The 10,563-nt window shown below is 60.3% G+C and overlaps 1 protein-coding gene across 1 annotated transcript; it reads left to right on the forward strand.

Moving 5' to 3' along the window:
• The first annotated feature begins 693 nt into the window (after window positions 1–693).
• CDHR2 (cadherin related family member 2) lies at window positions 694–10,359 on the forward strand. Its single transcript, XM_058815396.1, has 32 exons — window positions 694–785; window positions 1,199–1,257; window positions 1,575–1,640; window positions 1,720–1,859; window positions 2,056–2,109; window positions 2,295–2,384; window positions 2,861–2,950; window positions 3,256–3,378; window positions 3,461–3,604; window positions 3,747–3,822; window positions 4,022–4,128; window positions 4,208–4,438; window positions 4,530–4,685; window positions 4,909–5,076; window positions 5,345–5,406; window positions 5,487–5,727; window positions 5,828–6,064; window positions 6,343–6,412; window positions 6,500–7,114; window positions 7,401–7,472; window positions 7,746–7,795; window positions 7,911–8,062; window positions 8,251–8,353; window positions 8,433–8,521; window positions 8,721–8,795; window positions 8,883–8,960; window positions 9,040–9,100; window positions 9,207–9,331; window positions 9,504–9,617; window positions 9,729–9,806; window positions 9,910–9,970; window positions 10,165–10,359. Exons 1-32 carry the CDS (start codon window positions 694–696, stop codon window positions 10,282–10,284), a joined length of 3,999 nt encoding a protein of 1,332 aa, XP_058671379.1. The 3' UTR covers window positions 10,285–10,359.
• Window positions 10,360–10,563: the final 204 nt, after the last annotated feature.

The raw sequence follows: 10,563 nt of genomic DNA on the forward strand, positions 1-10,563 counted from the left end.
AGAGCTTTGCTAAGGGGTGCTCACAGTCTGTCCCCTGCAGCCCCTGCTCTGGGGGTGCTCTGACCCAGGTGTGGGGTGAGATGGGAACCTCAGAGCAGGCTGAGTCTCTGGAGAGGCTCCAGAGTTTCTGCAGTATCCAGGCCCTGTGGGTTCCCCAGGGAACAGGGCCAGGGATGCAGGGGTCCAACAGGCTGGCCATGCCCCCCCAGCGCCACCTCCCAGCCCTTTTCTGCCTCAGCAGAGCTGGACAATCCACCCTTGTCCTAGCGGGTCTGAAGTAGGTCAGGGAGACTGGGCCAAGCTCCTGGGAGGGGAGTGGGTGGCAGGGGGTGCAGAGGGCCCCAGGCACCCGCCCCAGTGGCCACACCACAAGGCTGGTGCCCAGCCCCTGTCCTGGTAGGACCCCAGTGTCCCCAGCCCAGGGGATGCAGGGCATTTCCCTAAGCCCCCTTTTGGTCTCCTGGGGTGGTTTGGGGTCCCCCTGCACCCCTGCAGGCTCCACACCCCTGCTGGGAGCTGGGGTCCCATGGGTGCAGGCTGGGGTGGCTGAATGCTGAGGGACAGCACCCAGCATGGAGAGCTGGGCACTTGGTTTGGGGAGTGAGCCTGGAGATGAGCTGGGTGGGAGCTGCGGGATGAGAGCATGCAATACAGAAGAGGGGGGAGGGATTTCTCACCCCTTAATTGCAGTTAATGATTGACGAACATGTTTACTGCAGGAGGCAAAGGTCTGGCAGTGTCAAGATGAGCGAGCAGAGGCAGCATCCCCAGGGACACAGCCACAGGTAAGGGATGGCAGCCCCTGCCGCGGTCCCCACGGGCACCCTGCTGCAGGGGGGGGTGTCTGCCAGCTGTGGGGGTGCCCACAACCCTGGTCATGCCATGGGTTACTGTTGGATTCAAAGCTCTGCTTGGAGAGGCCCTGTTGGGCACAAGCTGTGGAGCTCCAGCCATGCCCAGGACAGGCTCCTGGGGTCCCCCAGGCACACCTGGAGGTCACCCCTGCCCTCCCATGCCGTGTTCTCAGAGAGCCCATGGCCAGAAGATCAGTGTGGAGCCCGGTGTCTGCTCACCAGCCCAGCTCAGCAGAGGGGACTGTCCCCACCAGCCCCTCTCCTGCCCTGCTGGCTGCTGCCCAGGAGGGGTTTGGGGGCAGCCTCAGCCTCTGAGGTGCTTGTTCCCTGCTGTGTGCCCACAGGCATCCTGGCAGGATGGCATGGCGCTCTTGGCTGCTGCTCCCCTTCCTCCTGCCAACAGGTAAGGGCTCTCTTGGCGTTTGCCATGGGTGGCTGGGAGGTGTTGGAGCTGTTTTCAGCCCCCAATACTCTTTCTCCATTCTCTGGGGGAAGCTGTGACCCCAAATCAGCTGCCTGCCCCGCTGGAGATGCAGGGCAGGGCAGGGCTGGACAGCAGGGAGAGCGTGGGGGCTGCAGGTGTGGGATGGGCACGAGGGGTTCCCCTGCCTGCCATGGAGACCCAAAGCATGGCTGGGAGCTCAGGTTGGAGCTGAGGAGGTGCTGCCAGGCGTGGGTGTGCCCAGCACGGTGATGGTGCTCAGCTCCTCTTCCCTGTAGTTTCAGGAAACACCGTCCCCATCATCAATTCAAGCCTCTTCTACGTGCCTGAGGACCTGGAGCTGGGTGAGTAGGGGGGTCTCCAGAAGGGCCTGGGGTGTCAGAGCAGTGACTGGGGGGGTTCTGACACTGCCTGTGCCCCCAGGCCAGTTTGCTTTCCAGCTGGAGGCTTATGACCTGGACCACGACCCCCTCACCTACCAAATTGAAGGCACAGACGCCTTCTACTTCTCTGTGGACTCCAAATCAGGCAGAGTGACACTGAGGAACTCCCTGGACCGTGAGGTGAGGGCAGAGCATGGGGTCAGTGTCCCTGCCTGAGTGGGAATCTGGGGGTATGGATGGAGGGCAGAGCCTATGGGTCACTCCCCGGCCCCAGAACCCCAGGAGGGAAAGCTGTCCTCACAGAGATTGGGGCTCAGCCATCCGAGGATTGAGCTTCACCTTGGCCCTGACCAAGTCCTGCCTTGTGTCCCCTCAGCTCCAGGCCAGGCTCACCATCACTGCCAAAGTGTCAGATGGTGTAAACTCTGAGGTGAGTGCTGGGGCAAGGGCTGGGGGCTGCAGGGGTAAGGGAGCCCCCATGGGCAAGGGGAGGCAGTTGGAAGCAGGTGGGTGATGCTGGCTGGCCAGCCAGGGTGGGCACAGCATGCCAGAACTGCACCCAGCTCTGCTGGCCACCATCTCCCACATCCTTGGGCCCTCTCTGACACCTGGCAGGTTTCCAAAAAAGTCACCGTCATCGTGGAGGACCGCAATGACAACGTCCCCGTGTTCCAGCACCTGCCATATAACGCTGATATCCCCGAGGTACCTCGAGCAGCAAGGGCAGGGGTGCTGGGTGGCTCCCGGGGCATGGGTGTGCCAGCAGTGGGACAACAACGGGCTGGGAACAGCGTGAGCTTGCACCTGGGTGTGTGGTGACAATGTGTCTGGGCGTGGGGGTGCACTCTGTCACCAGGGCAATTCCCAGTGGGAACCTGTGTGCCACCCTGAGACAGCTGGGACTCTGCCCTTGCAATGAGCTCAGGGTGTGCCCAAGCTTCCTGCCAGCCGGGGACACCGTGACACTGGATCAAGGGGTAGATGGGGCGTGGGGCTGGGTGGGTGTGCCCTCCCAGGGACGGTGGGGAGGGGGTCCAGCCCTGCCCGGCCTGAGCGAGGGCAGCAGCTCATCCCATGGCACCGGGCAGTACCTGCAGCCCTGAGCATGCCAAGGCAGGGCTGGCGGGGTCCAGGCACAGCATCACCCCCTGCTCAGTCACCATCACCCCCTGTGTGCCCAGAACACGACTGTGCACAGCATCATCTACACCGTGTTTGCCAACGACAGCGACACCGGGAACGCCTCCAAAGTCAGCTACAGAATCCAGGAGGTGAGCACAGAGCACTGTGGAGGGGTCACGCCACAGCCAAACCCACCACTGGGCCACCCCTGTGCTGCTGAGGTGCTGGGGGACACGGCCAGGACAGACTCATATCTCTGGGGGTGCAGGGAGGTTTTGGGCAATGGGTGGAAGGTGATTTCAGTTTCAGGCTGGGGATGAGCCAGGTGGTTGGGTGTAAATGTCGGGGGTCCCCATGGGCCAAGCCTGGCAGAAGGATGGGGATGGAGCCCCCATCTCTGCTGCAACACTTCTGCTCCCTGCCTTGGTGACAAAGGCTGATGTCCCCTGCTCAGGTGATCCCAGACAACGTGAACAATCTCCAGCTCTTCTACATCCTGAGCAATGGGAGTCTGGTGCTCAATGGTTCCCTGGACTATGCCAAGAACACTTTCTACCAGATCAAGATCCTCGCCCAGGTGGGGACCATCCAGGCTGGGGGTGCAGGGCTGCCAGGTAAGGGGGCTGTGTGACTGACAGCTGCTCTGCTCTGCTCCTCAGGATGGTGGAGGATGGCTGCACAACGTTTGGACCGTCCAGAGTAGCTCTACTTACCTGTCCCTGACCATTACAGATGTGCCCAACCTGGACCCACGGTTCCTCAATGAGCCCTACTCGGGCTCTGTGCCTGAGAACTGTGACCTGGTCAGGAGCCTGCCTGCCCCAGTGTCATGTCCCTGCCCCTGGCCCTCCTTGGGGGCTCTTATGCCCTGAAGTGTCTGGGCCAGCATGCCTGTGGGCAGCTGGAGATGCCATAGGTCCTTCCCTGATGGTCATGTCCCCACAGGGCACCGTTGTGCTGACTGTCACCGCCATGGACCAAGACACAGGGGTGAATGACAACATCTCCTACATCATCACCAGTGAGTGATGGGGCAGAATGGGGCAGGCAGGGGATGATGACACGGTGGGAAGAGCAGGAGGGGTGGTCACGCAGCAAGGGGTACCCTGGAAACTGGTTCTGGGCACCCAGGCTCTGCCAGCCTGACCTGCTGGCAGAGGGAGGGTCAGGCCTGCCTTTCCCAGTGGCTGCCACTGGTTCCTGCTGTCCCCTTGTCCTAGATGCCAGTGTTCCTTTTGTTATCAACAATACAACGGGTGCCATCACTGTGAGTGAGCCCCTGGACCGTGAGGAGCTGCCCAGTGAGGAAGTGCTGCTGCAAGTCACGGTGAGTAGGACACAGCAAGGGGAACCCCATCCTCTTCCTCTCCCTGGGCCCCTCCAACCTGCTCTCCCCTTCTCCCCAGGCACGTGAGGAGCACCCAGATATCTACGGCAAGAGGGCCCAGGCCAGCACCCTGGTGACAATCTTGGTGACAGATGTCAATGACAACAAGCCCCAGTTCTACAACTGCTCCCTGTCCAGCTGCAACTTCTCTGCCAGTGCTCAGAACAACTTCATAGGCAGCATCATAGAGCACTCCTCCACCAGACTGCCTGTGTCCAACCTCAACATTGTTGCCTACGACCCAGATAAGGTAGGAAGGAGCCTGTCCATGGTGCTGGGCTGTGGTGCTGGTGTCTGTCCTTGCTGCACCACTCACCCTGGCTCTTGTCCCTCCCTGACAGGGCATCAACAGCAGTTTTGAGCTGAGCCTGCAGGGTCTGAATGCCAACGCCTTCACTGTGTTCCCCACAACGATTGTGGGTGCAGGGGAAGTCCAGATCCTGGTGCAAAACTCATCCTTAGTGGACTACGAGATAAGCCATGTCATGGTGGTGCAGGTGGGACTTGTAGGGCTGGCCTGCTCTGTGGAGGCAGCTCCTGCTCCCTGCCTGCATTGGGCACAGTGGGGACATGACCCTCCTCTTGCAGAGCTCAGGAGTAAAGCAGAGCAGGGCTCTGCCCTGGCAGTCTGTTTGGTGTAGGGGAGCTGGGCTGGAGTGTGACAGGTCTCTCTAATGTTTGGGGGCTCGTGTGAGACACAGTCCCTTTTCAATCCTGCAGATCATTGCTAATGACACAGGGAACCCTACAGACTGCTGCTCCACGGCCACCGTGACCATTGAGCTCATCGACAGCAATGACCACATCCCTGAGTTCCCCCAGAGCACCTACAGCCTGTCTGTGATGGAGAACAGCCCCGACGGCACCGTCATCTCCCCAAACATCACGGTCAGGCCCTGAGCAGGGAGAGGGCACACCTAATGTCCCCAAGCAGGGCCCTGGGCACACCTAGCACTTCTAGTACAGCTTGTACTGAGGGCACTGATCACTCCATGCACACAGGAAGGACTCAGGACCAATGGGTACTCAAGGATGGCACCCCTTGCCCATCAGCGCCACATTTTTGGGGTGCTCACTGCCAATAGCCACTGCCCCACACTCATCACTGCTCTGAGGGCTGAAACAGACTGACCAGATGGTTCCTTCTGTCTTTCAGGCCTATGATCCAGACAGCGGTGTCCTGGGCCAGATCACCTACCAGCTGCTCCCAGAGAACATGTACGTAAGGACAGAGCCAGCCACGACCAGGGCATCACCCTGGAGGGTGGGCTCCACTGAGGGCTCTGTGTGTGCCACAGCCACAATGTCTTCATGGTGAACGCCACAAGCGGGGCCCTGCTGGTGCACAACGGGAGATTGCTGGACAGGGAGACTCGCTCCATCTACTATGCCAACCTGCAGGCCAGGGACGGGGGCGGCCTGGTGGGCACCACGGTGCTGGAGATCACCGTGCTGGATGCCAACGACATGGCACCCATCGTCATTGGCTCCTACTTCATCTCGGCAGAAGAGGGGCAGAATGTTAGCACACAGATCCAGGTATGTGCCAGCAGAGGTGGGAGGGTTGACAGGGCTCTCAGAGGGGAGAGACTGTCCCCAAGGTGACCCACAGCCCTGTTCTAAACGCTGACCTTTTCAGGCCATCGACAATGACATGCCTGACAGCCCCAACAGCAAATTGGGCTTCATGATCTTGCCAGGACTGTTCAGCAACAACTTTACCATCAATAGAGACACAGGTGAGATGCACAGCACAGAGCCACTGGACCGTGAAGCCTTGGAGGATGAGCATGGACAGATGGTGGTGACAGTGATGGTGTATGACCACGGCGAGCCACCGCTGAACACCACGGTGAACGTCACCATCACCGTGGGGGTGAGCCCTGGGCACAAGCAGGAACATGCTGGGGCAGGCTGAGGCTTGGAGCTGGGATGGATGGGCAGGGCAGGGCTGTGGAATCCTTGGTTGTGGCAGAGGTGCCGTGTCTCCAGGCTTTCTGTGGGGGCAGAGTGAATAGTTGATGCAGGGAGGCAGGAGAGGGCTTGTGTAGCTCCTGCCTGTGGGCAGGCAGGTGCCCACACTCCTGTCCCCAGCTGGCTGTGGGGAATCCTGTTTCCTGGAAGGGCTACAGCCATGGGCTTTGTCTTCTGCAGGACCTGAATGACAACATTCCCGTGTTCCTCAACCAGTCCTATGAGTTCTCCGTCTTTGAAGAGTCTCCAGGTAGAAGTTGCATGGCCAGGTTTGTGGGACCAGCAGTGGCCCTGAGTCAGTGCCCACTGCCCACTCAGTGTCTGTCTCCACCTGCAGGGTCCTTTGTGGGTGAGGTGAATGCCACAGATGCCGACAGGACGGAGATCAATTCCCGCATTTCATTCCGGCTTGAAAGAGACTCTGGCTCCAGCAACTTCTTGATCCGCTCAACCCGCCTGGGGCCAGGGAACTACAGTGGGCAGCTGTCTGTAGACCCCGAGATATTCCTGGACTACGACACGCTGGATCAGAAGTTCTTCACCCTGACGGTGCTGGCAGAGAACACGGCTGCAGACAACGCCAGGGACAGGGCCAACGTCTCAGTGACAGTCCACATCCTCGATGTCAACGACGAGCCCCCCACCATCCAGCCAGGCTCGCTGCAGGACGTGTCAGTGGCTGAGAACGGGACACAGCAGGGCCTGATCCACACACTGAATGCCTTCGACCCTGACACAAATAACTCACTGCTCTTTGAGGAGCTGGCAGTTGCCTGCTTCAAGGGGGACAGCAGTGCTGGGGACGTGTGCTGGGACTGGTTCCTGCTGGCACCCAATGGCTCAGTGCTGGTGAACAGCTCAGACATCGACTACGAGGTGTGTGACAGGGTCCTGCTCACACTGAGGGTGGAGGATCTGTACACTGAGAAAGGAAACCGCTACAGCCAGAACGGTACGGCCCCAGTGCCCCCTCTTCCCCACCATGGGCAGGGCAGGTGCTGGGTGGCACGGCCCCAGTGCCCCCTCCTTCCCCAGCACTGGGCATGGCAGGTGCTGGGACTGCCTCTCCCACCTCCCACAAGAAGCTGGGAGTTGGATGGTTTGGCTACAGAGGGAGGGTGTCCCCAGTTCTCTTGACCTGAGCTTTTTGGGAGAACAGAGCTCCCACAGGAAGCAGAGGATGGTGCTGCAGGGCTGCTATGTTGGTGATCAGAGCTCTGCTTTTGGGACATTTGCAGAAACCCTGAGGATCACCATTACTGATGTGAATGACAACGCGCCAGTCTTCGAGGCCATCTCGGAGACTTTTGGTGAGCAGCTGGGGTTGGCACATCTCGTGGGCTCCTCACTGCACCCACACATGCCCTGCCACATTCACCAGCAGCGAGGATCTTCCCCAAGCCCGGGGCAGGGCTGAGCAGTGCAGGGGCCAGGCTGGGGTTACTCAGTGCTTTCCATGGAGGCTGTGGGGCCAAGGGCAGCAGGGGGTGCTTGGAACCCTGGGGCTGTGTGGGCGTGGGGTCTGCAGCAAGTCTGGCTGCTCACCAGCATGACTGCACCATCCATCTGTCTGTTCCTGGCAGTGGTTGTCCCCGAAATCTCTCCTGTGGAACTGCAAGTGGCCACTGTGAAGGTGAGGAGCTGCCCTACCTGTATCTGTCAGTCCGTGGAGCCTTGCTCACTTGTCCCCACCGTGGGCAGGCCGGGGCCATTCCCACCCATGCTCCTGCCATGCTCTGTCCCTGCAGGCCACAGATGCTGACACAGGGCTGGGGGGAACCATCGCCTTCTCCATCGTCAGTGTGGTGCTTGTGGAGGACAGCGGGAGCAGTCGGCCCTTCGAGAACCTCTTTGGGGTATCCACAACACCTGACAAGGGCGCCTACATCGGGAGTATCCGGTGAGCCCCTGGGGCTGGGCCGGGCTGGGAGAGGGGATGCAGCTCAGCTCCTGCTTGCTGCAGGGCCAGCACAGGCTGGAAAGGGGACAAAGCCTTTTTGGAGTCCTGCCTAGGCATGGAGGCAGGATGGGGCTTGAGGGATGGCAGGGCACAGTGCAGTGGGATCACTGGTGTCCCTGTCCTCACAGAGTGGCCAGCAACCTTGATGAATCTCTGAAGGGACAGTACAAGGTGACAGTGGAGGCTAAGGATGGTGAGGAACCAGTGCACAGAGCCCAGACCGTGCTGAGTGTGAGTGTCAGCCCCAAGCCCTGTCCCAGGACACCACCCACGCAGGCCAGCTGTGCTCACCCCTGGTCCCCACACACAGATCTTCACGGTGGATCAGAGCTACCGCATTCGGCTCCAGTTCCTGACAACGGTGGAAGAAGTCCAGAGTAACTCCGAAAATATTAAATTGTAAGGGGTGCTGGGCTGGGCTGGGGGTGCATGGATGGACCCACCAATGTGATCTCTCAGCTTCATGGACTGTGAACAGGGTGGGCCAGGCAGGTCCCCACCAGAGGAGGGGGCTTCAGGGGGTCAGTCTGCTTCCTGTGCCCGTGAGCAGAACAGCAGGATGTCCAGCCCAGCTTCCCCCCCTGTCTCTTGTTCCTAGGGCCCTGACCACTGTGACCAAGGCAGCAGTCTACGTGGTGGCCATCCGAGGCGTGGAGGACACCCGTGACACCGAGTGAGTGCTGGTGGGGAAGGGGACACGGTGGTGGCATCAGGGGTGTCACCCCAGCACCTCACTGCCCCCATCTCTGTGGCTCTGCAGCGTGGATGCCAAGTCGGTGATGGAGGCCTACTTTGTGTACAGCAATGGCACTGCCCTGGATGTCAATGACCTGATCACGTGAGTGCTGGGGCTGTGCACAGGCACTGCCTCGTGCTGGCACCAGCCCAGCTGCTCACACCTCTGCTTTCCTTGGCAGACTCATCCAGTCCGATCCGGTGGGCTTGGCTGAGCTGGTGAAGCTGGGCCTGGCTGTCATTGTGAGTGGGGCCAGGCAAGGGGCAGGGGGAGAGGGCAGCAACCCCTCTGGGGCTGGCTGGGGGGTTCCCCTGGCTGGAACTGTGCCCTAACCCTGCTCTGTGCCAGGGCCCCGGGGAGGTGACAAAGCCCACCAAGGAGGTGGAGCTGATTGGCATTATCGCAGGGTTGGCAGCATTCCTGCTCATCTTCATACTCATCATGACCCTGGTTTTGGTGCTCACCACCAGGAGGTACTTCACTGCCTGCACCCCCTCCTACCACCCCCCACCACCTGCATCCTCACCAGCACCCCCATCCCCATCCCCATCCCCATCCCCATCCTCCAACCTGCTTCAGCCCACCCCATCCCACAGCCCAGCTCCTCCCTGCCCCTCTCACCCACCCCATCCCTGGGCTTTGCAGCTACAAGAGGAAGCTGAATGCCATGAAGGCTCTGAAGGTGGCCACAACATTCAACCCTGCAACAGCACAGCAGGGAGCTGGCATCCCTGGGACCAACCAGTACAACGCTGAGGGGTGAGTGAGGGGCTCCCTGCAGCAGGAGGGGAGACACCAGGCTTGTCCCCACATCCAGGGGCTGCAGTGCCCCAAGGGGCAGCACTTACCTGGCCACCCATCCCTGACCAGGGCCAACCCCATGCTGAACCGCCCGCTGGATCCCTCCCATGACCTGGGCTTCCACGAGGACTCCATCTCTGTGACCAGGTGAGCTCTGTGGGCAGGTCCCAAAGGCCACAGGCTGTCACCTCATACCTCACTTCTCCATTGCCTGGGTCCATTTTTATCTCCCACCCTCCATTCTCCACAGCATGAATTCCCTGGATGAAAATACAGTAAATGCACCAGCAGATGACAACTTTGAGGTCGAGGTAAGTGTGCACAGAGAGTCCTGAGAGTCCTGCCAGAGAACCCTGCATCTTCTTCTCTCTGCTATGGTCCCCAGGGCCTCATGGACCCCTTATGTCCTTTACTCTGCACCCCTCAACAGAGGGGAAAGGAAGGACAGGTGTCCCTGCCCTCCATCTCTGTCCCCATGCCTTCTGACCACACTCTCCTCCTGCAGCAGGTCAAAATGCAGCCAACAGACCCCACTGACAAGGAGGTGCTGGTGGCTGCCCTGAACATGAAGGAGCCCACTAGAGCAGCATACCTCAACACCACCTTCACCACCACGGACTTGTGAGCGGGCTCACAGGGCGCAGCAGGGCCAGAGCAGGACTCAGGCAGCTGCTCCAGTGTTGATATGTTTGGTGTCTGGCAATAAAACTGTTCCACGGGGGTCACAGTTTCCTGTGGTCATCAGCCCATGTGCCTAGGGGGCTCAGTCAGCTTGGAGTCATCTCTCCCAGCATGAAGTGCTGCTTTTGGGCCAGCTGGTGCCAGAGGGGAGGTGCCACTGTGGGGCTCAGCTGGGCTCCTTGTCCCCAGGACCCTCTCTGCCCCGGGGGAGGGAGGTGCAGGC

The sequence above is a fragment of the Ammospiza caudacuta genome, chromosome 16, assembly GCF_027887145.1.
Source record: "Ammospiza caudacuta isolate bAmmCau1 chromosome 16, bAmmCau1.pri, whole genome shotgun sequence".
Lineage (NCBI taxonomy): Eukaryota > Metazoa > Chordata > Aves > Passeriformes > Passerellidae > Ammospiza > Ammospiza caudacuta.

Excerpts from the sequence above, each read along its gene's own strand:
- CDHR2 (XM_058815396.1), top strand. The coding sequence starts at position 694 with ATGATTGACGAACATGTTTACTGCAGGAGGCAAAGGTCTGGCAGTGTC. Across the intron at positions 6,413-6,499 it reads CGTCTTTGAAGAGTCTCCAG|GGTCCTTTGTGGGTGAGGTG; the intron begins GTAGAAGTTGCA and ends CTCCACCTGCAG. Across the intron at positions 9,807-9,909 it reads GACTCCATCTCTGTGACCAG|CATGAATTCCCTGGATGAAA; the intron begins GTGAGCTCTGTG and ends CATTCTCCACAG.